The following is a 27,178-nucleotide window of genomic DNA, read 5'->3' as shown; positions in this document are numbered from 1 at the left end:
TATCTTCAACTATAAAGCTCTTTCCTTTTTCCCTTCTTCACCTTCAAACTTCATGACCTTTCCCATTCTTCTCTTTCAACTGTACTACTTCTAATTCTCCACCAAAAACGACTACATATATTTCCCAATCCCAGAACTCAAATTTCAGAAAAAGGTCAGCTCGGCTTACACAGATTCAATATATTCAAAATGTTCTCTTGCTTATCTTAGCTTTTTTTTATTACAATGTTCTTGATTTCTTTGTTTCGTAATTATTAGTGTTCTTTTGGGTTAGTTATTTTCCCATATTGTTGTTGATTCTCCTCCTTCTGTTCATAGTCTCTGCTCTAGGCATTGGTTTGTGTGTAGTTTTTCACAAGCTTAACTCTTAGGATAATAGTTAATTGTTAATGCCCATTTTCCAACACTGGAAAGATGAGATTGTTTGGTCTTTTTAGACTAAACAAAACAAAACTAAGATCAACTACTCTTTCATTTCCTCGTCACAACAAATGAGATGACATCTTTTTAAATTTTTGGAATGTTGAAAAAACTAGATGGACTACTCTTATGGTCCAATAAAATGGAATTGAAATCCAATCAAGATTGATAAACTCAAAGAGACACCATCTTGAAAAATCATGTAGAATACTCATTTTAAAGATAGATAAACTACTCATCTCGTTATTATCTAATAAAAAGTAAAAGAACAACACTAGATTTTTTTTTCTTCCTCTAGTTTGTTTTGATTTATCCTATGATTTTCCTTTTTCATTGGGAAGAGAAATGAATACATAAGTGTTGGAATTATTGAAGCTTACAATAAGATTTGAAAACCCTAAACTACCCTTTAGGGAGCCATCATATTTGGACTATTAATAATTGGGTTGATGGCTAACTTTTTACTAACTTTTCTGACTCTCAGGCATAACAACAAACACCTGGTGTGCATATCGCAGTGCATATAAGAAGAAATAGAGAAGAAAATTCAGATTCAGATCCAACAATGGAGAGTCAAGAAAACAAACCTATGGATTCATGTTCAGATACAGAGAGCATAGGAAGTTCCAAAAGAGTCGGCTTCAGCGGTCCATTAACAGGAGCTTCTGTCGCCTACAAAAGAACAAACAGCTACAGTAGTAGCACAAGAAGCACCATGAGAATCAAAGACGATGATCAGTACGTGGAGATTACCTTAGACGTTCGTGACGACACAGTCTCCGTTCAGAACATCAGAGGAGGAGATTCAGAAACAGCAATGCTAGCAAGCCGATTGGAAACAAAACGCCCAACGCTAGGCTCTCAATTATCATTCAAATTGAAACAAGTTTCGCAAGAACTAAGACGAATGACTTCCTCTAAAAGCTTCAATAGAATCGACCGAACCAAATCCGGTGCAAGTCGTGCCTTAAATGGCCTACGATTCATGACCAAAAGCGTCGGAAGTGAAGCTTGGTCAGAGATTGAGAATCGATTCGATCAACTCGCTATTAACGGAGAGCTTCCAAAGTCGTTATTCGCAAGATGCATAGGTAGTTATATTGAGTATATCTCACGTTTGAGCAATGATTATTGTAAAATATTTACCCATCAGAGTTATTTGATTGGTTGATGAATTAGGCATGAACGAGTCGAGTGAGTTTGCCGGTGAGTTGTTCGACGCGTTGGCTAGAAGAAGAGGGATAAGTTCAAACTCCATAAGTAAAGGGGAACTGCGTGAATTTTGGGAGCAAATTATTGATGAAAGCTTCGATGCAAGGCTTCAAATCTTCTTCGATATGTAAGAATAAACTTGTTGTTTTTATGAATAGTATATCTCTCTAGAAGAATAGGCGCCATGGATATGCATTGAAACAGAGCTTGGTTTAACAAGAAGGTAACGATCTTGCAGGGTGGACAAGAATGCTGACGGTCGCATTTCCGGAAAAGAAGTCAAAGAGGTAATTGGAGGGAAAATTAATTATTAATATTAATAATAAATAATTAATTATTATTAATTTCAAATATAATGTTAAAATAATAAAATAAAATTCTGATAAATAATTTTTTAATGTTTTCTTAAGATGATGGTTAACACATGTATTATAGTTAATTAACAATCACTAATTATTAATTAATCTATACATTCATTGGTTACTTTCTTTGTAATATTTTATTTAAACGATATAAGATAATGTGCTTTCTTTTTCTTTTATATAAATTGTGAATTTGCGATGGGGAAAATTTATTTTGTTTATGAAAATATCCATAAAAATAAATATTTTTTTATCAATTAATATGTTAATTATTTATATTATAATATAGTTAATTTTCACAAATATAACCCTAAAATATTATTTTAAAAATTTGTAAATTATTATACATTTCAATAATGACTAACTAAATATTTATCCTTCTTAATGTTTTTCTTAAAAAATTATTTAGTTAAATGTGTTTTCTGTTTTGTTTTTAGATTATTGCATTGAGTGCTTCAGCAAATAAGTTGTCAAAAATTAAAGATGATGCTGAAGAATATGCTGCTCTAATTATGGAAGAATTGGACCCTGATAACCTTGGATACATTGAGGTTTGTATATATTTTCCACCATTATAACTTAAACTAATATATCATAGCTTAATTTTCATAAATATAACAAATACTCAAGATATTTACCAAACAAAATGAAAAAACTCGTTAAGATGACTCTTTAAAATATTTCAGATTTGTCTTTCATTTTACCTCATATTTCTTCTCTTTCTCTTGTGCAAATTTTTTCTCTATCTTTCTTCTTCTGCTATCTTTCTTTTTCTACCATTTTTTCTTCTTATTTAATACAAAATCGTGTACAAAATATAAATTATTTATTTTTGTTGTTTAAGATCGTCTATCAAATATGATCTTGATAAATAACAATCAAATCTAAAGGATCAGCTAGAAAACAATAGCCAAATCTAAACGATCTCAAATATATTATGCATGTCAATTAATCACTGAGCATTTTTATATTTCTCATAGACGTTTGTTTCATTTTCGAAGTTTTTAAATATTTTAGTGCTTGTTATATTTGTTGGGAATTTTCAAAAAGAGAAAATTTTACAAAATATTTACAATGTATAACAAATTATATCACTATAGTCATTAATATGCTACCGTGATAGAAGACTATCATTGATAAAATCTAAAAATTTGCTATGACTTGTAAATATTTTAATTTATTTTGCTATTTTAAAAAATGTTTCTTATTTTTTAAAAGACCCTTATATCACATTGTTAAAAGAAAAATAAAACAAAACAAAAGTTTACTATTTGGATGATTATTGTAAACAATCTAAAAAATATAGAAATTTTTAAAATTCAATCAATAATGTCTACTTCTATCTGTCATATTGCTTGATCTAATTTATATAGTAAGTGCATTAGTCAAGATTAGCCATATTAAATTAAAACATATATTGACTAGTGGAATACTTTAATAATGTCACCAACTCTATAAAATAAGCTCTAAAGATATTGTTTCTAAAAATATTTAGTGTTTTATTTCTTCATCACTTTGTTTCTAATAGTCAATTTGAACTCAAAAGTGGACGAAATATTTAAATAGTTAATGAGTCTTAGAGTTTGGAAATTCTATCTTTATTGAACTTTAAGAAATAAAGGAAAAAACCATAAAATAACAAACAAATCTATAAACTCTTTGTCTCTTCATATTGGTGTTTGTGTGTATTTCTCTTTTTATTAGAAAATGTTAAATCATTCAAACCAAAAGTGAAAAATGTATTTAAATTCATGGAAAATGATTTTGTACTTTTTATAAAAACAAGTTCATAGCTTGATTACAAATCAAGATATGGATGAAATTGTGAAGTTGTTGACGAGAATTTTGTTTGAATTTTAGCTATACAACTTGGAAATGCTATTGTTGCAAGCTCCAAACCAAGCAACGGCGCCGAACCGTGTCACGGACAGTCGAGTGTTGAGCCAACTTCTAAGCCAAAAGCTAGTGCCCACAAAGGAGTACAACCCCATCAAGCGGACGTACCGATCACTCCACTACTTTGTTGAAGACAATTGGAAGCGCATTTGGGTTTTCTCTCTATGGCTTGCCATTTGCGCTGGCTTATTCGCTTGGAAGTTCATTCAGTATCGTAATCGAGCTGTCTTCCATGTTATGGGTTACTGTGTAACCACTGCTAAAGGCGCTGCCGAGACCCTTAAGTTCAATATGGCTATTATTCTTCTCCCTGTTTGTAGGAACACTATTACTTGGCTCCGGAGTAAGACCAAGCTTGGCTCTGTTGTCCCTTTTGATGATAATGTCAATTTCCATAAGGTACCTTTTCTTTCTTTATGTTGCCCACCATGCGTTTGATCATTTGTCTTTGTTGAAATTTCGTTGTATTTTTTGGTGCTGTTGTGGGGTTTCGAGTGGTTAAGTTTGACGTGGTAAAGTTTTATTGGGTCTCGTCATTTTTGTCCCTGTATTGCTTATAGCATGCATAAAAGATTTGATAAAGTTTTTGGATTTAGTAGAGAGTAAAATTTTAATTTATAATGTTCAAACTTTTTTTCAATTTCATTTCTTTTTTTTTTCTTTCAACTTTGTTGAGTTGTATAGAGTGGAAGGGGTTTGGATGTCTGATCTCTTATATGGACATCAATGGCTTACTTGTTAAGTTAAATGAATAAAATTAAACTCAGAAGCAGAAGTAGTCGAGAATTTAGAGCAATAGATAACATAAAATCTTATGCAGATTTGCATTTGCTTGGTTTAGGTAATTGCTGTTGGCATCGCGGTTGGAGTCCTTTTACATGCGGGAGCACATCTTACCTGTGACTTTCCAAAGCTACTCCATGCGACGGATGCGGAATATGAACCAATGAAGCCGTTTTTCGGTGAAGTGCGACCGAATAACTATTGGTGGTTTGTGAAGGGGACGGAAGGGTGGACTGGGGTGGTGATGGTGGTGTTAATGATTATAGCATTCACCTTAGCTCAGCCGTGGTTCCGCCGCAACCGCCTGAACTTACCAAAAATCATCAAGAGACTCACAGGGTTCAATGCCTTCTGGTACTCTCACCATCTCTTTGTCATTGTCTATGTCCTCTTCATCATCCATGGCTACTACCTCTATCTCTCCAAGAAATGGTACAAAAAGACGGTGAGCATTCTCGTTCATATCAAACTTTATAGCAAATGAAAAAACGTAATCCAAAAATGACATTTTGTTTTGTTTTCAACTACAGACATGGATGTATCTAGCTGTCCCAGTTTTGTTATATGCATGTGAAAGATTGATTCGTGCATTTCGATCAGGCTACAAAACAGTGAGGATCTCAAAGGTCTGTACCCACCCTTGCTCTTTTCTTTTCGTTTGTTTGCCTCGAAAAATCACAAATTTTATAGGAAAAAAAAATACCAACTATATGCTGATAGAAAAGGGAAAAATCTCAGGTTGCTGTTTATCCTGGAAATGTTCTGGCATTGCAAATGTCAAAGCCCCATGGATTCAAATACACAAGTGGCCAATACATATTTGTGAACTGTTCTGCTATCTCTCCCTTTCAATGGTAAATCCTACACCGTCTGATCCATGATCATCATAATCAAAACACGATGTTTGGTTTCACTGGAATTAGCTGATGTGATCAAATGTTGTTGCAGGCATCCATTCTCGATTACTTCGGCTCCAGGGGATGATTACTTAAGCATTCACATTCGCACTGTAGGAGATTGGACTTCCCAACTCAAGACCATTTTCTCAAAGGTACTAATAAATATTTGATTACACTAAAAGGAACATTTCCATCGGCTGAAATTAACTATAGTTAAATAATGTTTGGAAGAATTAGGTTGTTTTCAAAAGTAGATTACAAAACAAACAAATTCGTTAGTAATCCAGCACTGTATCCAACAGATTTTGATTATTTTGAACTTTTATGTTTAAAAGAATGTTGCCTTACTCTGTCATCAGGTATGTCAGCCTCCATCTGTTAATCAAAGTGGTCTTTTGAGGGCTGATATTGGCCAAAGCAGCAACAAAATCAGGTACTTACTTCAAATTTTCCTTTGCATATAAGAACACGATAATCTTTACCGAAACATCAATTTTTCTCACTTCAAAAGACGTACTACAGATTGCCAAGGCTATTGATAGATGGACCTTACGGAGCTCCAGCACAAGATTACAAACAATACGACGTTCTTCTTCTCGTAGGGCTGGGGATCGGCGCCACCCCACTGATCAGCATCGTCAAGGATGTACTCAACAACATCAAGGACCAGAAAGACATCGAAAATGGCGTTGGTGATAAGCAAGCCAAACCTTTTGTCACCAAGCGAGCTTACTTCTACTGGGTGACAAGAGAGCAAGGCTCATTCGAATGGTTTAGAGGTGTCATGGATGAAGTCGCAGAGAACGACAGAGACAGAGTGATTGAACTGCACAACTACTGCACCAGCGTTTACGAAGAAGGTGATGCTCGGTCTGCCCTCATTACCATGCTTCAAGATCTCAACCACGCCAAGAACGGCGTCGATATTGTGTCCGGGACAAGGGTGAAGACTCATTTCGCTAGACCCAACTGGCGAAATGTCTTGAAGCATGTTGCTGTTAACCACCCTGATCAAAGAGTTGGTAAGTCTTTCCTAAATATACTTCTGATCATACTGTATACTAATCCACAGAACGAACTTTGGATCATCACTGATATTACATTCGTTGTGTAAATTCAACTAAAACATATGTAATTGAATTGTAATGTGGATGCAGGGGTGTTTTACTGTGGAGCACAAGGACTAGTAGGAGAGCTAAGGAGATTATCACAAGACTTTTCTAGGAAAACAACCACCAAATTTGATTTCCACAAGGAGAACTTTTAGAGTATAATTAAATTGAAATTATTTTTTTATATAAAAGAAAATTATATTTTAAAGAAATTGTAATATAGTGTTATTCTGTTGGTATTGAGTATATTACCAATATGTGTTTATTTAGTAGTTCTACACAAAATTTTAATTACTATAGGAAATTGTATTGAATATTTCTTACAGCATACAAATCTTTGTTGAATAATGAATTTTCTTATTTAATATTATAACAATTTTATTTAAGTTTTTTTTTTCTTTAACATGAGAGAACACAAAAATTGAAAACATAGAGAATAATATGAGTTATTACGTTAATTTGTTTAAGCTAATGTCTTTTTCCCATATGATTCTCGTTTTGAAAACTTTACAACAAATAAAATCAAGATAAAAGCTTTATTCCAAAAGTTTGATAATATAAAATGATATAAATATTATAAATCAAATAAAAAGTCCATTTTTTTTACTCATTATAGATATATTAATTTTTAGAATATATATTCCTTATATCAAATTAATCATCTAATAAATAAGATGAATGAACGACTCTTAAATCAACTAAACTTTATCAGTTGAAGCGTCACTCTAATTTTCAATTCAAGAATAACTCTTTTATTTCTAAAACATCACAACATAAATAAGTAGAAAGAAATTCAAATATCGACATTTTTTAAGATCGTTAATATTCTATAACCAATTATAATTTATACGACTACTCGTAGAATCATTCTTAATAACACCCATTTTATAGTCTAAAAACAAAGCAGAAGTAGGCTTTCTTTTTTTTTTTTTTCTTTATAGATGATACAAAAAGATGATTTTATTTTAGACTATGCTTATTATTCATCTTAGCAATAAAGTTATGTATAATTTTACATAATAAACAAAGAATGGGAAAAAAGCATCAAAATGGAATTAATGCAATTCAAGTTCACACACATAGATATAGTTTTAGTGAAACTATTGCCAGCCCAAAAGCACTCTTTTTCAGCCCTAAAGAACAAATCATTCTTTAAAAAGAAAAAGGGAAATATATAATTTTTCTTCTTTTTATTTGTTATTTTATATTTAAATATAACCCTAAAAAGCACATAACCCATTGATCAACATTTCATTTCCCTCTCACTTCTCTTTCTCTTTGGTTTTCATTTCTTGTAGTGCTTATGGCAAAAGTAGAAGCTAAAGAATTTGAAGGGACCTTAGAACCCTTCAAATGTAAGGTAAATTTTTTGTTTATTTTAAACTATTTTTGTTTATTTTTCTTTTGGGGTTTGATGTATGTTTTTGTTTTTGCTAAAATTTTGCAGATATGTGTTTTGAGAGTCTCTATTCATTGTGAAGGTTGCAAGAGGAAAGTCGTAAAGATTCTGCATAATATTAATGGTATATAGTAAGTTTAGTTATTATTACAAGCCAAAATATTTACTACTTCTTTTCTTCTTAGATTTGGGTTAGTGATTTATTTCAATTTCAAATTTTGCTTCAATTTTTCAGATTTTGGTTTTTTGTTTTTTGTGTTTTTTCTCATGGGTTTTGTTTATTTTCTCTCTACCATAATTCTTTTCTATGATTTTGGTTGATTTCTTTGTATTTGTATCATTGGTTTTGTTTAAAAATCTGAACTTTTCTTTTGTATTGCTTATTTTCTCTCTAACAACATGACTTAGTTCATCAATTTTTGCTTTATTTCTTCACATTTGGACATTTGATTGTGTTCAAATCCAAATTTTTCAACAATTTCTCACATGTAATTCTTTATTTTCCCTAAAAAAAATTTGGGTTTTTCATTTCTTCAAATTTTGTTCACTGTTTCATTTCAAAAATCGAAACTTTCCCTCATTTTTTCATCTGTATTTTGATATTTAAGTTCCTACAAATCCAAAATTTATCCAATTTGCTCTCATGGGTGTTCTTCAATTACCTTATACTCATAATTTTTCTTCTTGAAATTCCTCAAATTTGTCAAAAAAAAATTCTTCGAAATCATCAGGAGTTCACTCAGTAGAAATCGATCGAAAGCAACAAAAAGTCACAATCACAACAAACATCGACGAACAATCTCTCATCAAAAGATTAATCAAGGCAGGAATGCACGCAGAACCATGGCCAGAAACAAAACCCATCTCAAAAATCATCAAAGAAAAACAAATCCCCGTCGAAATCCCCCCCGGCGAAACTAGCGCCTCCGTCCGCGACGGTGGAAAGAAGAAACAGACCACTGAAACAGAGCCGCCGGCGGAAGAATTGCAAGTCCCACCAAGAAATGAAGAGAAATCCGGAACTAATGAGAATGTCCGGAGATGCGACGATGGCCACGGAGATGCGACGGAGACTGGCGGCCCTGTAGAACGAGTTGTGGAGTCTCCGCCGAACATCTCCAGTGAGACGCAGCCCGGTATGCCAAGCGGCGCGGTGGACATTGAGGCAAGCTGCAGTGGCGACGGAGAAGTGATGAGGAAGAAGAAGAAGAAGAAGAAGAAGCAAGCGCAGGCGCAGAGGAAAGAGAAGAACAGCGGCGCAGTCGCCGGAGAAATGGTGAGTCCACAGACAGTTCCCACACCAACAAACATAGGATCACCAACTCCTCCCAATCAAATTCCATCATCCAATCACAGCCCTCCATTTAACCATCCATTACACACGACCCTATCGCAACCCGCTTACATTGCGAGTTACAATACCGCATACCCTACGAACACCCACGACGCATACTACGCTTCTCCGCCATCGTATTCCTATGCTTACGTACATTCCATGGCACCAACACTATCGTCGTCATTACCAATCATGGAACAACCGTATGCCTATGCACATTCGATCGAACCAAGAAATATTTCGCCACTGTCATCACTGCCACCAGTCGTGGAACAATCAAACTCTCCACCATCGAGTCCATTCGACTTCTTTAGTGATGAGAATCCGAGTGGTTGCTCCATCATGTGACGAGCAAGACTATGCTTAGTCAAATGATACTAAACGTATACAACTCGTATAAAGTATATGAGAGTAGAATTGTAACAAAAGTGTATAGGAGTAGTATGTGACCAAGAAAAGGGAAATAGAGAAAAAGCAAAGACCAAGGGAAAAAAAAGAAAGAACTTTGTGGGTTTTTGTGCTTAGCTTTATTTAGTGTACTTCACTTCCTTTACTATTTCAAAATTTTAGTTTTTTGGGAAAGGAAAAAGAAAAGTAATTTGCACTGTGAGTTAGGTTATGTACTTTAGTTCTTAGGTGTTTGTATTTTAGGTTAAATTATAAATATCTTCTATATATATTTTGAATATTGTGTTTATTGTTTATTTAGAATTTTATATATATTGAGAGAGTGATTTTTTGGCTGCTTCCTAGTGAAAATGAAGTTTATTGAAAATACTTTTTAGAATTCTTTTTGTAAAATTGAAAAAAAATAAAGGTATGCATTTGGAAAACTTTAAAAATGCTTTTGAATTGGATTGGAGAAAAGAAAAGGAAGAATGTTATTGAATTGTAAAGTTGAGGATTCTATAACTTTTTTTTTTTGTAATGAAATTGATATTAGTATTTGTACCCAAAAAAAAATATCTATTGTAAAATTGAATTTAGAAATGGTTTTTTTAAGTGTGATTTAGAACTTAGAAAGTGAGTTAACCATACCAAAAGCAAACTAGAGAAACTATGTGAATCAAATAAAAATATTCAAAAGCAACATGAATACGCTACACATATTTACATAATTTATTGAAAAATGCATCATGTCGTTATTGCGTTTTAAGAGTTGTTCTAACAATACAAATCTTCAAAATCTTTAATTCTTATCGTTTGACATAATGTTTGTATAACTATATAAGAAGTTAAAAAGTATTATGTCGTTGGAATGCTTTGACTTCATTACGTGGCACTACGGACAAGCTCTTTAGTTTCCGTAATTGAGTATAGGTAGTTAGTAACGTTTTTTATCCTAGGGTTTAGAAAAGTGCGATATATAAACTTTCTAACTTAGTGGCGCAGTGTTGTATTCTAAAACATTCTCTCTAATAATATTTGTTCTCTCTGTCCTTTAACATAGTTGATTGACGGTTAGTGAACCACATATATCTGTATGTCGATCTTTACGTTATTTGTATATTAATTTTCACAATTTCATCCCTAATTAATGAAAAAACTAAGAAAATTGAAAGACTTAACTCCAAAGCTCTCCTTTCTAAATGGCTCTATTTTTCTCCTCTACTATATATCACTTTTCTTTCCCACTTTAGAAAGTGTAATAATTGAAGCCATAAACTTACTTTAGCTTTTATGACAGACTTAGGGTTATGTTTGGTGTCTCTTTGTCCCTTCTTATTAGACCTTTCTTCAATGCTTTGTGTGGTGCATTTGTTTGTGTGAAAGTTCCATTTTAAATAAATAAAGACAACTTAGGTAGTAGTGATAACAATGACACATTCTTTCTCTAACATCATCATAATTTCCTTTACCTTACCATCTCAATTATTACCTTCTTTGGGAAATGGGGTTTCATATTTTAAAATAAAACAAAAAAGACGTTTGGATCACCGATGAATTGATTTATTATACTCGATAGGCTATAATAGTTAGTATTGTTTTGTTTGTGTAGATGGTAGTAAACACTGTAGGCAAAGAAGAAAAGTAGGATGAACGAAATAGTAAATATTGTAGTAAAAAAGGTATTGTAATAAATGATGAGATGAAGATTTGAACTCGAAACCTCTTGTCCAGGAGAAACATATACTATCTAACTTTTCTGGCTCCAATTATCTCAAAAAAAAATAATAATAATAACTTTTACTTTTTCAATTCTTTTTGCTCTTTCATAAATTCTTGCCCTATCTTTAACAATTCTTTTTACCTCTTTATTTTTCTCTTTCATATTACATATTTAGTTTCTATATAAAGTTAGAATTTAATTCACATAATATTTAGTTTTCATAATTAAAATTCTTTATTTATATTCAAAATTCCATAAAAATACTCTACACAAAATGATACTTACGATAAATTTTTCCACGCTCGCTCGCTCCCCCCTACATTCTTCGTACTTCATTAGAAATGATTCTTTACAAAGAAGAAAAAAAAAAAAGACACTTCTACTCGTCAACATTTTTTTCATTAGATTGTATTTACGATAACAATAATCAAGTTTAGCGTTTTTCTTTTCTTTTCAATGACTTGTCATTTTTTAAACACTTAACAATTTTCAACTATATATGATTTTAAGAAGATAATTTTTTTTTTGTAGGAAATTATTTACAAAATATAGCCAAAGAAAATAACTAAAATGCGACGAAAATTTAATAGATTTTGGTATGTTTTATAAACAATGGTAAGTATAAACAATATATATATATATATTATTTAGTTGCCATGTTTTAATTAATTTAAAATATGAAAAGGACATTATGGTAACATTTTAGGAAAATCAAATAAATTCAAATTGAAAAGGAAAAAAAAAGCAATAACTTTTTTTTATTGCTATTTATTTTTAAAATTATTCAACTTAATTAATTTATTTCAATAAAAAAAAAAGTTAAATCATTTATAACTCTTTTTCCATATAAAAAAGATTCTAACATCAATGTTTTCAATTGCATTATCTCTCCCATGGGAAGGAAAGAAAACCTTATTTTTAATGATATATATATATATATATATATATATAAATTAATTGTTTAAACATTTTGGTATTACTTCGTTTCTTTAAATGTTAATTGCAATACCATATTATTGGGAAAACTTTTAAAATTAATTAACAAAATAAAATTTTAAGAAAATTATATTAAGAAATCAATAAATCATAGCCAATACAGTTCAATCTAGCCGTCATTAAGAATAACCAAATGTTATAGTTACTCAACTAAGGAATAGTATGAAATGATATAATGGACACACCTTCACAAGTCTCGGGATATAATAATTGATTTACCTTTACATGTTACATTTCATCTAATGTATATCGGTTCTATTTTACATAAAAAGAAAAACATAATGATTTGTCATATTATTCGAGTTACAAAAACGGAAAGTAGCAACACAAAGTTCTTTCAATTATAATTTGATATTTTGCAAAAATGATTGCAAATTTGATCATTAAACTTTTAAATATGTGTTCTATCAAATTTCTATACTTCAAAAACAATCTAAAGTCGTAGTTACTTTCATCTTCGTATTCAAATAAGGTCTTTTGCTTATTTGGACTTTAATTATATATTTTTTAAAATTAAACTTACAAATCACTGTTATATTTTTTCATTGTCATTGAATTTTGTTGTTTCGGTATACACTTTTTACTAATATTTTCAAAATCTATACTAAGTTTTGAAAAGAGAAATTGTCATAAATATACACAAAACACAAAAAAAAAAAATTACGGTCCATGTAACAAAATAAAAAAGCTCATAAAGTCGATTATTTTTTTTATATAAATATTTCAGGTTCATCTTTCATTTTTCATCTTCTTTATTCTCCAAATTTTCATTCGTTTTCGAGTTTTTTCCCTTCTTTTGTAATTTTTTTTCTTTTTCGAATTGTTATTTGGTTCTGTGTACCAAATATAAAATATCTATTTTTTTTTTTAATTTTAATTGTTAGATATTGAGTAACCAAATGTAAACCTGTACCAAAAAAAGCTCAATAAAGCTCAATCATGAGTTACATTTTCTTTTATTTCACCGCTGAATGTAAATTAATCACACAACATTTTGGTATTTCTGGGTGAACCGGTGGATTTTTTCCATTTTCAACAATTTGTTATATTTTTTAAAAGGCCCCTTTTGAAAACTAATAAAAACAACTTTTAAAAATTTGTTTTTATTTTAAAATAGAAATGAAAATATTTTCTTAAGAAAAATGAAGACAACAGTAAGAAAACAACACAATTATAAAAGAATGAACCATTTTTTTAACACACAATGGAACAAATAATCAAACCTTCAACATATAGTAGAAAAAAACGTGCCAATTATTGTTTTAACCTAAATACTATACAACTTTCAATTTTGTGTTATCGAAATGTCTATATCTTTTTTTAGAAAAAAGCCATATAATTTAAATTAGAAATTTAAAAACTAAATAAAAAAGTAAAAGAATTTTTAAACTTTTTTAAATAACAAAATAAATTAAAACATTTACAAATTATAAAAAAAAAATTAATTCTATCAACAACAAACACTACTGATATTCTCTATAGTAATTATCAATATCATTAAAATGATATCATTTGCTATCAAATACTGTTTAGGGATAAAATTTAAAATAATTTTAGAGTGTTTGGTAAATATTTTATCAAATCTCTTATTTTTCATCCCTTACAAAAAAAAATTCTAAAAAATGATTAGATGTGTATGAAAATTGAATAGTAATGAAGAGAATTCTAGAACCGTCCATTACTCGGATCCTTTCATCACGAACTTAACCGCTAAGGAACAGTCAACGACGTCCCTTCCGCCTTCTAAATCTACGTTTCCTCAAAACCTTCCAATTTCCCATCAACGGGCCGTCCGTTCTCACCGACTCCATTGCCGCGTTCTTCTCCTCTATAAATCCTCACTTTCCCCCTTTTTCCCTTTCCATCCATCCCTACGTTGTATCTCCAACCATTTCCATTCTATTTCTCCGATTACATCTTCCTTCTTTTCCATTTCCGATATCAATTTTCCCTATGGCTGATTCCGATCTTTCATCGCAGCGCCAAGACATGCCGGTTAGGGCTGACCAGGGGAGCCTGAAGTATTTGGAATTTGTTCAAACGGCGGCGTTTCGAGCAACCGAGTGTTTCTTTAATGTTTATGGGTATGCGAAAGACAGGTCCGGTCCGTTGAAGCCCGGCGTTGAGACTGTTGAGGGCACTGTGAAATCCGTTGTTGCTCCTTTGTATAACAAGTTTCATGGCGTCCCGATTGAGGTTCTCAAATTCGTCGATCGCAAGGTTTCTTCTTAATCCCTCGAGTTTTATTCTTCTCTAACATAATTCTCTTTCGTTTCTTCTTGGCTGGATGAATATATATTAGGTTAAATTTAGAATTTTGTTTTTATGGTTTGTAATTATGGCTTACTTTGTATGATTTCTGGAGGATTTTATAAAATTTATGAGATTGTATACAATGTCATGCTTTCGTACTTTCGTATTCAAAATGGAGTCTGTACCAATTTTGCATTAGAAAGGCCCCAAGATGGATGATGGATAGTTTGTGTGTTGAAACACTTGTTATAATAGGAATTCGAAAAATTGAGTATTGAATTGAGATCGGGGCTGAACAACCGTAATTCGTTAAAGGAAACTTGATGTTTGTAGAAATTGATCTAAATTTCAGAGTCTGCAAGGGTTAGAATTGAGATTAGAAAGATTGATGTTGAAATTACAAGTAGAAAGATTTTCTGTAGTTAATCAAAGACTCAAAGCCTATGCTATTTCGCTTGAAATGATGCCAAGAACTGATGAGCATTGAGCATTAGAACATTGCGAAACAGTTTAGTTCACAGGAAACTTACTTTGTTTAATTGTAAATATGATCAGGTGGACGAGTCAGTGACGAAGATCGACCGCCACGTTCCTCCAACAGTCAAGCAGGCCTCATCACAAGCCATGTTTGCTGCACAGCAGGCACCTGAAGTCGCACGAAGCGTAGCCTCTGAGGTCCGACGCGCTGGCCTCAAAGACTCCGTGTCTGGGATTGTGAAATCTGTGTATGCCAAGTACGAGCCAAGCGCAAAGCAACTCTACTCCAAATACGAGCCCAAGGCCGAGCAGTGCGCAGCTTCAGCATGGCACAAGCTCAACCAGCTTCCTGTCTTCCCCACGGTTGCACAGGCCATCTTGCCAACAGCAGCTTACTGCACAGAGAAATACAACGAGACAGTACGAACCTCGGCCAAGAAAGGATACAAGGTCTCTTCATATCTACCATTGGTCCCTACTGAGAGAATTGCCAAAGTGTTCAGCAAGAACGGAGTTGAGATGGAGCCCTTGGTGAATTAAGACCCAAACCTGCTTCTTTTTTCTTTTATGATATTGTAAGAAGAAAAAAACACATTATGAATGTTTGGGAACTTATTCAGTGGTTATGTCACGTTTTGTTTTGTTAATATCTCTAAGTTAAGAGTTTGTACTTGTATTCGTCGTTGTGGTAGTCATCGACGAATCTACTTAGGGGCCAGAGTCGCACTTGACTCTCATTTGGTTGGTTTTTGTATTTTTAATATATATTTTAAATGCCTTCTAATAATATATACACAAAAATTCAACATAACTAATCAAATGGTGATGTAGTTGGACATTTTTACTTGTAGAGGTGTAGTTAGTAGCATAGCAAAAATTTAATTAGGTTTTAGATGAGAGGAAAATAAAAATCTTTTTGACTTCTCCGTAACTTAATTTAACCTAAATTAAATTAATTCTATTTTGAAAACTCATTCTATTTAAAATTTTTCTTACATATAAATGTATAAATTGTTTTTATTTTTTAATAAACTAATTTCAGAAAATTTAGTTGATTTGAACTTTATGTATTTAGATTTTGTATAATTTTGCAATTAATTCTATTTAATTGAGATATTATGAGGATGTATTTGATATTTATGTAAATGTAAAATTACAAGTTTTAGAATTGTCATGGAAATGGTTTTTAAATTTTAATTTTGTTTCGAGGTGAGTCTTAAATTTTAAATTTTGTAAAATATAAAGAGTAACAAGTCAAGGATCCAAATTTAAATTTAACAAATAATAAGAAAACGAGAAATTCATCGAAGATTCATTCTTTTTCCGCTTTCAAATGGTGGGACAGGTACTAAGATGGGAACATACCCTAAGGCGATGGAGACAAAGAAGTTGGAGTATACATAGTGTTCACTATTGGTATGACTTGTATACTTCTTTTATATTATATGAAAAAAATGTTCGAAGTTATTGTCAAACTTTTGCGCTTTAGATTTTCCAATAATGGGAGTTTGAAGATTTGAGTTTTCAATGAAAAGTAATTTCATTCCAAGACAGACATTTTTAGGTAATTTCAATAGTGTTCTCATCTCAACAACTTCACACTTAGTAACTCAACTCAAATCAATGTTCTTCAAATGTCAGTAGAAGCTTTGGCCTTTGGCTATCATATTAGTGTATGTTTAATGTTCACAAATGCAAAATACTATCTTTTAGACAGAAGGAAAAAAAAGAAAGGGAATCATCACTCACATAATCAATTTGTAATTGCTGATCCTTCTAATATATAGAGGCCATTACTAAGTTTGCCCTTCAATTTGAGTGAAGAATCTTTATATATCCTCAACGTGCCTTTATCTCCCATGAAAAAGCAACCCCTTGTCATCCAATACTCCCAAAGAAATAACATTTCTTGTCAAATTTGTAACATACTTAACATTTGATAGAGTTCTTATTTGCCCATCATGAGCTCTGATCTTCACTAACCCTGTACCCTTAACTTCAACCTGATCAATGAATCCTGCCACTTTTGTTTCCTCCGTTTCGACGAAATCAATCAAATAATTTTTGTTCGGTGTCATGTGCATCGTGCAACCCAAACTTATTATCCATTCTTTGCTCTTACGCAACGCAGAACAGTTTCGTCGAATATGCCCTTCTTTATGGCAATGGTGACACTTCCTACCTCTTCAATACCTTCTTGTTTTTTCTCAATTCATTTTCTTATCCTTTGCTCTCAATGCAGCCATAACCATCCCAACAGTTCATGAATCTCTAACCCCATGTATTAAATTATCTTTCACTTCATTATACATACTTGGAAGTGAGCTGAGAAGAATCACTGCTTGATCTTCATCCGACATCTCTCCTCCTATCCTCGAAAGGTCCCACACAATCTTCGTAAATTCTTCCAAGTTATCTTCAAGATTCTTCAAGGAATCCATTTTGTATCTGAAGAGTCTTTCCATTAGACACAACCTATCTCCAAACGATTTTCTTGAGAATAGTTGTTCCAATCTTTTCCACAAGTCGTCAGTTGTTTCAACATCGCCAACTTGGAGAAGCACATTGTCTTCCAAATGGAATATGGTAGTGCTGTAGGCGATAATTTCCATTTCTTGAACTCGATTATTCGTTGTCGTCGTCGTTGTCTCGAGAAGACCTCTTTGTCGTAGAAATATAAGTGCTTTCATCCTCATTTTCCATAGCACAAAATCTACCTTTCCATCGAATCTCTTCACTTCAAATCTTGCTGCCATATTTCTAACAATTATGTATTCCAATTCCAAGATTTCATAATTCAGGAAGAAAAACAGAGATAAAGAGAAAATAAACGCTAAATCTTAGTTTATATACAAAGTTAGAAAGTAAAACAAACCAAGTTCGGTAAGAGTTTGAGTTCAAAATATCAAATGACAAATCATTGTTGCATACAAAGAAGTTAAGAAGAAAGAAACCTCTAACCATGCAATCACCAATGAACTTAATGAACAAAGTGGAGGCTAAAGAAACACTCCGTCATAAAACGAATACCAAATAGTTCAGCCTCCGCCATCGTTGCCTAACACATCGAATCAATTTTGAAACGAAAATTTTGCACAAAATCAAGAATTGAAATCAAATTACGGAAATGCAATTTAGGATTAGGAGACGAAAATATACAAAAAGTTATGGACACTGGAAATGCAACCCATTTTTAAGGCGGGAAATTCAAGCATAGAGTTTGGCGGTAGAAAAGTGATACCTATCATATGAACAAAAATTAACTTAATGGTTTTGCTTTAATTTTTGGTATAAAATTAGATATTTGGTTTTATATTTGAGTAAAACTAAAAAAAAATACTTGTTGAATCTTTTTTAGATTAGTTAACATCAAATTAGGGTAACCATTGGTCGAGTCGAGGCCCGTACAAAATCAACTCGATCAGTTTACTAGGTGAGAAACCAACCCCAACTGACAGTAGCTTGAACGGGTGGAGAAATTATTTACAAGTGTTCATAGAGATGGAGCTTACATGGCTCGGTGATAGAGACTAATTTGTGATGAAAAGCTTGGGTGCACAAACCATAGGACATCAAATCAAATACAACCAACAAAAATGAACTCTCTCGTTAAGAGGTGTAAATGAGTAAGATTGAAACTGCTTTTTTAGCCAAACCAATCCCATCTTACTCATAGTTGGGTTGTTTCGACTAAGGGTACACCAAACTCAATCAAACGATGTGGCTCATTCTTTACTTAAAACAATTCGATTAGAATAGTTTTAGTTTTTCTTAAATTTTGATTGGTTCAATTTTGTTTATACTAAAATTCAATTCAATTTGAACCAAAATGATTCGGGTAGTATTTTAATTATTATGGTGAAAGAAGAATAAATTATTAGGAGGATGGGAAAAACAAAAGTGTTTGACTTCAATCATTCATTAGAAAAGACCTAATTTTTAATTTGCAGATTTGCTGACATTCCATTGAGTCCCACCTCCCCACAATCATGAACTATCTTCTACTTAGTTTGGTGAAGAAATGGCCGATCTGATTCAACCACTTGTCTCACTCCATTACCAGTTCTTCAACCTCCATTACTATGCATTTTCATCAGCTCCACACACAGCCTTCAAATGGGTAAACCTTCAATCTCTCTCAAACTCACCATTTTCCTCTCCCTCTCTCTTTCAGTCACCCCCTTTGCTCTTTTTCCCAATTACAACAAACCACCCCCAATTCCCAAAGCTACTCCCTCCGATTTGCTTAATCTTCTCGGTTCTAAATCTCAAGCTTCTTCTGTGAATCCTGGTGTAGCGAAGGAGCTGAAATCTTGTTTCAAATTCCTTGTTCCCTTCCATCCAACCCCATCCAACGCGAAATTATCCGGTAGACGGAGCTTGAGATCGACGGGATTTGATGATCGGAGTTGGAGAGAGGAGGATGAGCTCGTTTGGTGGCCACCTCAGTCGGTTCTTGAACTCGCTCGACTTGGTGTTGATTCTGGTGGAGACCCTGGGGCTATTCATCGCACCCTTGATCCTGCTATAATCCCTGTGAGTTTTGTGTGTCTACTTTAACTTGTTTTATGGGATTTGATTAGTTAAATTATAAATTTGGTTCCTATGTTTTGGGAAAAGTTAGAAGGTAGAACCAATTCTCATGAATAGTCCCAATAGTTTGATAAAATCCTTATAAACAGTAATCAACAGTTATCTACTGGAGGAACTATTTATAAAAATTGTGATAAATTTCACAAAATGGAGTATCTAAGATCTAAGATTGCCTTCCTTCTAACTAAAGCAATTGGTGCTAGGCACAAAATGTGGAGGTAGAAAGTCGAAAGCATACACAGTCTCGAATCCCAATTAGCTCATGGACGAGCATAGGGACTAAACTATAGTTATAAACTACAAGGACTAAATCCAAACTTTCCCCGAACTGTAAAGTGTTAAACTTTGTAGATAGGACTGGTTGGGTTTATGTGTTTAGGTAGGAATTTTTTACACCAAGAGTTCATGCATCTTTTATTTCTCGATTGGTGTATGCCATATGTCATCTGATTTATTTATTGAATGTCCAAAATGGATTGAGAGTTTAGTTTATTAACTCCTACTCGCTTTAGTAATGTAACAGATACCTGACATTCATGGATCACAAAGACACAAATGCGAACTCACAAGAACGCCATATGGGAGACGCTTTATAAGCGAGGTCTATCTTTACACTATGAAAAACTGTTGTTTATGATATTTGTGACATTTGATGTGGACTTATAAATGGTGTATGGTATTCAAATTGCAGGAACTAAATTCATACCTTCAGTTCCTGTTTGAGTTCATTGCTGCTCGATCTTCTGCTATGGGGTTTAACATTAAATTGAACCGTTTCGATTTATTCCATGGTCATCTTTTTCTTGCCTTTGACAACAACAGGCTCGGTATTTTGTGAGTTCTTTCTTCTTTTTCTTTTCCTCGAAAAAGAACCACTGGAGTTTTAGGTGAGATGTGACAAGTTTTGCATTTGGCAGGTTTCATGCCAAGGAATACCCAGCTTATGAAAAGGAAACTTTTCCGTGCAACATGGGTTATTGTCAAATAGGTATGACAAAGACAAACTGTTTGGTGCATCAAATGCAATTCTGTTTTCACATCATTTCCATGGACGTGAAAGGCTTTTGCTAGACCATAAGCTTTGAGCTAAAATGAAAGTTTTAGTGCTAATTGTTCTAAAAAGCCTGAAAAAGCATGATTTGTGTTGAAGCTAGATCATTTGACTCCCCATCTTGTTGAGTATGTGCTTCTTTTTAACAAACTAAATCAAATGAAGAACTTAAACAGACATTGTAGCCTCTCTTTTATTAGACCTTTTCACCTGAAGTTTGACCATTCTCTCTCTATTTGATGTGAAAACATGGAAAAAAGACTAAACTTAAGAAGAAAATATGAAAGGAGATTGAGATCTTTGGGATTTAATTATATAGTTTTCTTAAAAAATATTAATAAAAAAACTCAAAACTCCAAATGTTCTTTTCTCAATGAAAAGTTGTTTTCATTTCCTCCCTCTCTCTGCTGAAAGATAAGGAAATATTGATGTTTCTGATCTGCACTTATCCCCTTCAAAATCATTGTTTGCTAATTACTCGACTTTTTTAATGTAGGATCTAATGTATCCTATGATGATTCAATGAACTTGAGAAATATCCTCTGGCTGGCACCAATGCCCAGCAGTTCTACTAAGGACTGGGAGGCTCCAGGTAATCTTTTTCTTAGGTTGGTTTAGTGGTCAAAGGAACATACTGCAAACCTAATATCCTACTACTTGAAATCTATATGAAATTAGTTGAACAGTAAGTACACTTAATGAATATTAGATTATATCAAACTCATTTTTTTTCTTTATGGTCATAATGAAAGTTTGACTTCTTTTATCCAAAAAAAAAAAGTAAATATTCTTTTTTCATCGGTTGAAATTTTTAAGAACTGTTCATGATAGGGGTTCTTGTGGTGTTGGATGCTCATCCAGATGGAATCATATACAGAGATATCATACCTGACTATGTACATATAGCAAGAACTGTTTACGAAGGTTTTGTTTCTCTATCTTTCTCCACGATGTTGACATGAGATATTTTTTCGAACTTCCAAATTTGAGCAATGTCATACTTATCTGATCCTTAAAATTTTGGGAATTTTTGTCCATTACATTATCTAACTTTGAAGTAAGGAAAATCATTTGGTCTTTGTTGCTAACATTATTGATAGAATGTTGACATGATATACCTATCAAATAACTACTAATTTATTTGACACGACATAATAAAGCAAATCCAAGTGAATTCAATCAATTCACTTGATACATTCATTCTATTTTATATGTGTTTAGAGTAGATCAACCTTTCATGTACAACATTAATTATCGATATTGAATAGAAGCATAATTCAAAGTTCAAACATGATCTAGATCTTTTAAAGCTTAGAGACTAAATAGATCCAATGCTAGGGACTAATTATGATATTCAACCATTTTGTGCTTGAAAGTACTAAGTGGAAGCTAAACATGTGATCTTTACAGATGATCTTGGAGACACTGTGGTTGATGTCAATTACTTGGATATTGGCAATGCTTTGGCAAATTATCAAATCTTCATATGCTAATCATCAGGGAATGCTGTGGGTGAAGAACAAAGCTTTGGCAATTATGATACCTTCACTCTATTTTGTCAACTTAGAAGAAGAATCAATTGGAACCATCATTTTAAATGGTGCCCCAGTTTCTTAATCTCTCTTTAAATAAAGCGATATGGGGTGAAATACAAAGGATTAAATTACAAATTCAGTTCTTAATAGATTGAAGAAAGTTCTAACTTATTTTTTGTGGATTATAATTGTAATTTAATTTTCATGATTTGATAAATTTCTCTTAAATGGTTTATCTGTAGATAATAAATGTGTTGTGAACTTAGATCACGTTTACTAATTTGTAACGAAAACTAGTGTAATTGAAACAAAAATTCATCGATAGATTCATTGTAAATAATTTGATTGTTTTTTATTAAGAATTTTGTCAAATTTATTGTTAACGTTTTAGGTACATTTACGTCCAACAGTCAAACCATAATGGTAACAATAATACATTTTAATTATTTAGGTGTCAAAAGAGTAATTTTTTAAAAAGGAGTCTAAAATTCAAAAAATGAACTATTAGAGCCAAATTGTCAATTTTAAGTTTTATTGAGTCGGATCGGAAAACAGGTGTATCGTACACCGACACGCACGCAATAAAAACCTCCTCACTCCCCGCCGCCTTCTTCTTCCCTTCTCCGATCAAACCACCCTCCGATCTTCCGTTTCATCTTTTCCTTTCCTACAATCTCCTTCCCTTCTTCTCTGATTCCTCTCTCTTAAATTTCATGGCTCTCAATCTCATCGACCGGACTGATCTCTGGAAGAACAAGGCCCGCTCTCTCCAACTCCGCCTCAGGGACCGCTTCCGTGTCGCTGTCGATAATCATCGACGTAAACCTACTATATTCTCTGATGGCTACTTCTCCTTCACCCTTCGTCTTTGGCTTCAGCGGTTTCGTGATTTTCGCCATGATTTGCCCTCCTCCACTGTTTTCTATCGCAAGCGAGGTTCCCTTTCAACTTTTTTTTCTTTTTACGTTTTAGTGATTTCTTGTGTAGTTTCCTGGTAATTTCATGCTCTGTATGAGTCTACGGGATTGATCTCTGATTTTATCTTCGTATTTGTCTATATATACTTTAGAGATTGTATGTCAAGAAATGATTGTTTTGAGTTGTGGCTTCTGCCAATGCTGAGTTGTCTATGTTTTTTGGTGGTTTAATTTTGACGGTAATAGTTGGCAAGGAGTTTAATGATGGAGAAGAATCGGCCGTTCTTCGTATGCTTCAGGCTGTTGCTGTTCCTGTTCTTGGAAATGTTTGCCATGTGTTTATGCATGGTTTGAATCGTGTGCAGGTGCTGAATATTAGTGTACTAGGAAGTTTTCTTTCTTATATTAAATAATTTATTTGCCATCTGATCGTTTGGTTTCTCTTTTAGGTCTATGGTCTTGAGAAACTACACAAAGCTGTGCTGCAAAGACCAAAGGACCAACCTCTTGTTACCGTGAGGATCGTTATTCATTTCTTTTTTCCATTGCACTTTTTACATGTTTTCTCTACTTAGTGTTTCTAGAGTGCGATAGTTTTCTAGGGCTTAAGAGCAAGCCACAAAAAAAGTGGAAATATGGAAAAAAAATGCAAGAAATTTTGCATTTAGACTTGGTAAAGTTGAAATTTTGCATTATATATGAAAATGGCTTTGAGCCTGGGGGCTTCACAAAAGGCGAGCGCTTGATTTTGTGAGCCTCACCTTTCCAAAGCAAGGCACCAGACTTGCACCTTGAGCCCAGGCATGCACCCGGAAGTTCTTTTTAAAACACTGCTCCTGGTTTTGCGGCGTTGTCAAAACATGAAATACTTTAGTTTTTTGAAGTATATGGCTGGCATTATATGTGAATACTTGGGTCTCTTTTCCTTGATAAATTTTGGGAATGATGGAGCACTGTATTTTTCTTCTTATTTTTTCAGGTTAGCAATCATGTGGCCTCTGTAGATGACCCTTTTGTAATTGCAGCACTGCTTCCTCCAAGTGTACTTTTTGATGCCCAGAATTTGAGATGGACTCTATGTGCAACAGATCGATGTTTTAACAATTCTGTCACTTCTGCATTCTTTAGTACTGTGAAAGTCCTGCCAGTTGCTCGTGGTGATGGAATTTATCAAAAGGTATTGCAGCCTTTGGAATTCTTCTTAGATACTGGCTTTTGAAAGATTTTGTATAGTTGGATTGGAATACATGGTGTTTAGCATTTGAAACGTGGTTGATGTGTCTATAAACCATTGAAGGCAACCACAGACATGATCTCTCTTGGTATTTTCTTTTATTGATAGACAAAGTTGTTTGGATGGATTGAACTCCACATTTCTCCAAGTGAAGTATTGTATGAAAAATCATATTCTAATTGGTCTATGAATGGATTAAGCTTGTGTTTGAAGTTTTGGCTTCATAACTTGAATTTTATTTTTCATCTGCATTTTAGTTTTCTCACTCACCATATTTTTTGTCTTGGCGGCCCTAGGGGATGGACATGGCCATTTCAAAGCTAAATCATGGAGGCTGGGTTCACATCTTTCCAGAGGGAAGTCGTTCACGAGATGGTGGAAAAACAATGGGTTCTTCAAAAAGAGGTATTGGAAGGTGAGCATCTGTGGAACTGGTTTTTTGGTTTGTAATTACGGGGTTGAAGTATTTTTTAAGATCCATATTCTTTGTAGCTTCTTTAAAGTATCATCAACTCTAATTTGAATTTTTATATTGAATCTTTGATGTCTCTCACAGCATAGGTTCCTATTATTTCTTCTGTTTTTACACAGCCTGTTTACCATTCTTTGTCGATATCATGGCAGGCTGGTTTTAGATGCAGACACCGTGCCTACAGTTATCCCATTTGTTCACACGGGGATGCAGGAGATCATGCCGATTGGAGCTAAAATTCCCAGGATCGGAAAGACGGTGGGTTGCCTAATATAGGTTTTTTTGTTAATGGCGACGTTATATTTACGAGTTTTATAAATTTTACCCCTCTGTCTCTCATATACATATTGTTCTTTTCAATTTCCATTTCCACATTTCGCTTTTAGTATGTTGGTTATTTTTCTTACCTTTCTTAAATATTCTTCTTGTTATTTCATGGAAACTTTAGGTGACAATTCTTATAGGTGATCCCATTGAATTTGAAGATTTATTCAATTCTGAAAGTGAACAAAAGTTCTCCAGGGGGAAGTTATATGATGCAGTCACTTCAAGAGTTGGAAATCGGTTACTCGAAATGAAACTTCAAGTAGAAAAACTAGCTCACGATCGGGCATTGGATATGCAAAATCATTCAATGAGTGGCACAGAACGAGCAGCCATAATGTTGCAGCAAATTGATTGGGAGTCATTTGGTATTGGGAGCTTTACTTCCATTGACTACAATTCCCCCACCAACCAAGAAACTCAAACACAGTCTGATTTGGATGTTCCCTCAGAACAGCAACCCATTTCTGATTGGAATTTCAGAATGCATCTTTCTCGAGAAGGTGGATTCATATCAAGAATGCGTGGTTACATCGATCCTACCGAGTTCATGAGTTTTGCAGCAAGAGGCTTGTTCAGGAATCATAAAACATTAGGAAACTCTGAATTGGACGAGGCAAATAGACCACTGAAGGCATGGAAACGATTTGTAGAAGCCAATGTGATGAAACGAGGCAGTGGTACTCTTCTTAACATTACAAGTTACAACAATTTGACTGTTTTAATGAGATGATATCCAAATCATCGACCATTCATTCAGTTGCCCCTTCTTGTAAAAAGAACAATCCATACTTAGCATCAAGATCGTAGGATTTCACGGACGCAATTGGAGCAGAGACCAACCCCTATATTTTGTGGAAGGTGAAAAGTAAAGAGAGAAGAATGGTTATATGAAGGCCCACTTGCTGTGATGGAATCTGTTTGTGAAGGTAAAAGATGAATTTTTCTAATTTTTGTTACATTGGCAGTCATCTTATTAAGAAGAGAATAATAGGTTAAGGTTTAGATCATGCCTTTTCCACTTTTTCATGCCATGTTGTGTTGGCTTTGTTTTGTGATGGTATTTTGTGAGTTTAGAGGACTCAAGACTTTGAGTGTAAAAAGTATTTCCAAAGTCTTCTGTCTGTCTAGTAGTACAGTAGTTTTAAGGTGCCCAATAATAATTCCTATACTATTGATTCTTAGTGTTCTAATCTTTGCATGAGATGACACTAAGTTCAAATACTCTCATTCCCTGATTACGATTGGTTTTGAAATTACGATTGGTTTAGTAAATATTCAAACCAACTTCAACCATTGTTGAGTAGATGTCAGTTGATTTAATATTACGACTTTAATTTGATCGGTTGGCCGAGCTTTTTGTTTTGTCATGTTAATGTACGTTAGATTATGCCATGATTAAAAGTTGGTAAGATCCAAGAAGTATATGGTGGAGGCAGAAACAAAAATGCCTTCGACCTCCCACCACTATATGCTACCATATGCTATATTTTTGTTGTCATCTACCTAACTTCAGTCACCCCTTTTGTATTTGTCCGAAACGTCTTTTCTAATCTTATATATGTAACCTATTGTTTAGTATAGACTATCTGTCATCCTTTCTTCTTTGATTCGAATATATTATATTATTGGTAAATTGCCAAATCGATTGACTACTTCTACGAATTCATTCGTCAATCCCAAACTTTAATTTACAAGTTCTACAAATCTTTTTCTTTTCTATTTTAATGACTAAATCTCTTTTACTACATCGTAATTTATTATAAATCTCAATTAAAATGATGAAATTGTAAATTC

The 27,178-nt window shown here is 33.2% G+C and overlaps 5 protein-coding genes across 5 annotated transcripts; all 5 read left to right on the top strand.

Annotated features, from left to right (window-relative positions):
• The first annotated feature begins 18 nt into the window (after window positions 1-18).
• On the top strand, window positions 19-7,054 carry LOC101206498 (respiratory burst oxidase homolog protein B). The gene is made up of 13 exons (XM_004135565.3): window positions 19-154; window positions 905-1,511; window positions 1,600-1,759; window positions 1,871-1,919; window positions 2,432-2,545; window positions 3,855-4,289; window positions 4,732-5,118; window positions 5,204-5,299; window positions 5,412-5,527; window positions 5,622-5,724; window positions 5,932-6,005; window positions 6,095-6,594; window positions 6,730-7,054. Exons 2-13 carry the CDS (start codon window positions 986-988, stop codon window positions 6,837-6,839), a joined length of 2,670 nt encoding a protein of 889 aa, XP_004135613.1. The 5' UTR covers window positions 19-154; window positions 905-985; the 3' UTR covers window positions 6,840-7,054.
• An 827-nt stretch (window positions 7,055-7,881) lies between these two features.
• On the top strand, window positions 7,882-10,116 carry LOC101206264 (heavy metal-associated isoprenylated plant protein 35). The gene is made up of 3 exons (XM_004135564.3): window positions 7,882-8,044; window positions 8,132-8,207; window positions 8,815-10,116. Exons 1-3 carry the CDS (start codon window positions 7,988-7,990, stop codon window positions 9,765-9,767), a joined length of 1,086 nt encoding a protein of 361 aa, XP_004135612.3. The 5' UTR covers window positions 7,882-7,987; the 3' UTR covers window positions 9,768-10,116.
• Window positions 10,117-14,187: 4,071 nt separating this feature from the next.
• Window positions 14,188-16,066, top strand: LOC101206019 (REF/SRPP-like protein At3g05500). Its single transcript, XM_004135563.3, has 2 exons — window positions 14,188-14,745; window positions 15,334-16,066. Exons 1-2 carry the CDS (start codon window positions 14,479-14,481, stop codon window positions 15,793-15,795), a joined length of 729 nt encoding a protein of 242 aa, XP_004135611.1. The 5' UTR covers window positions 14,188-14,478; the 3' UTR covers window positions 15,796-16,066.
• A 3,114-nt stretch (window positions 16,067-19,180) lies between these two features.
• Window positions 19,181-22,614, top strand: LOC101205785 (hypothetical protein). The gene is made up of 7 exons (XM_004135562.3): window positions 19,181-19,791; window positions 20,372-20,449; window positions 20,540-20,682; window positions 20,766-20,836; window positions 21,396-21,491; window positions 21,731-21,823; window positions 22,310-22,614. The coding sequence occupies exons 1-7, from the start codon at window positions 19,372-19,374 to the stop codon at window positions 22,390-22,392; spliced, it is 984 nt and encodes a 327-aa protein (XP_004135610.1). The 5' UTR covers window positions 19,181-19,371; the 3' UTR covers window positions 22,393-22,614.
• A 232-nt stretch (window positions 22,615-22,846) lies between these two features.
• LOC101222774 lies at window positions 22,847-26,677 on the top strand. The gene is made up of 7 exons (XM_004135549.3): window positions 22,847-23,370; window positions 23,598-23,716; window positions 23,801-23,866; window positions 24,331-24,528; window positions 24,882-25,000; window positions 25,210-25,315; window positions 25,506-26,677. The coding sequence occupies exons 1-7, from the start codon at window positions 23,148-23,150 to the stop codon at window positions 26,112-26,114; spliced, it is 1,440 nt and encodes a 479-aa protein (XP_004135597.1). The 5' UTR covers window positions 22,847-23,147; the 3' UTR covers window positions 26,115-26,677.
• Window positions 26,678-27,178: the final 501 nt, after the last annotated feature.

The sequence above is a fragment of the Cucumis sativus genome, chromosome 1 (genome assembly GCF_000004075.3).
Source record: "Cucumis sativus cultivar 9930 chromosome 1, Cucumber_9930_V3, whole genome shotgun sequence".
NCBI lineage: Eukaryota > Viridiplantae > Streptophyta > Magnoliopsida > Cucurbitales > Cucurbitaceae > Cucumis > Cucumis sativus.
This window is presented reverse-complemented; position numbering and strand designations above follow the sequence as displayed.

Excerpts from the sequence above, each read along its gene's own strand:
- LOC101206019 (XM_004135563.3), top strand. The coding sequence starts at position 14,479 with ATGGCTGATTCCGATCTTTCATCGCAGCGCCAAGACATGCCGGTTAGG. Across the intron at positions 14,746-15,333 it reads TCAAATTCGTCGATCGCAAG|GTGGACGAGTCAGTGACGAA; the intron begins GTTTCTTCTTAA and ends AAATATGATCAG.
- LOC101205785 (XM_004135562.3), top strand. The coding sequence starts at position 19,372 with ATGGGTAAACCTTCAATCTCTCTCAAACTCACCATTTTCCTCTCCCTC. Across the intron at positions 20,683-20,765 it reads AACAACAGGCTCGGTATTTT|GTTTCATGCCAAGGAATACC; the intron begins GTGAGTTCTTTC and ends TGCATTTGGCAG. Across the intron at positions 21,824-22,309 it reads AGCAAGAACTGTTTACGAAG|ATGATCTTGGAGACACTGTG; the intron begins GTTTTGTTTCTC and ends TGATCTTTACAG.
- LOC101206264 (XM_004135564.3), top strand. The coding sequence starts at position 7,988 with ATGGCAAAAGTAGAAGCTAAAGAATTTGAAGGGACCTTAGAACCCTTC. Across the intron at positions 8,045-8,131 it reads TAGAACCCTTCAAATGTAAG|ATATGTGTTTTGAGAGTCTC; the intron begins GTAAATTTTTTG and ends AAAATTTTGCAG. Across the intron at positions 8,208-8,814 it reads GATTCTGCATAATATTAATG|GAGTTCACTCAGTAGAAATC; the intron begins GTATATAGTAAG and ends CGAAATCATCAG.
- LOC101206498 (XM_004135565.3), top strand. The coding sequence starts at position 986 with ATGGAGAGTCAAGAAAACAAACCTATGGATTCATGTTCAGATACAGAG. Across the intron at positions 2,546-3,854 it reads ATAACCTTGGATACATTGAG|CTATACAACTTGGAAATGCT; the intron begins GTTTGTATATAT and ends TTTGAATTTTAG. Across the intron at positions 6,006-6,094 it reads CAAAGCAGCAACAAAATCAG|ATTGCCAAGGCTATTGATAG; the intron begins GTACTTACTTCA and ends GACGTACTACAG.
- LOC101222774 (XM_004135549.3), top strand. The coding sequence starts at position 23,148 with ATGGCTCTCAATCTCATCGACCGGACTGATCTCTGGAAGAACAAGGCC. Across the intron at positions 23,371-23,597 it reads TGTTTTCTATCGCAAGCGAG|TTGGCAAGGAGTTTAATGAT; the intron begins GTTCCCTTTCAA and ends TGACGGTAATAG. Across the intron at positions 23,717-23,800 it reads ATGGTTTGAATCGTGTGCAG|GTCTATGGTCTTGAGAAACT; the intron begins GTGCTGAATATT and ends TTTCTCTTTTAG.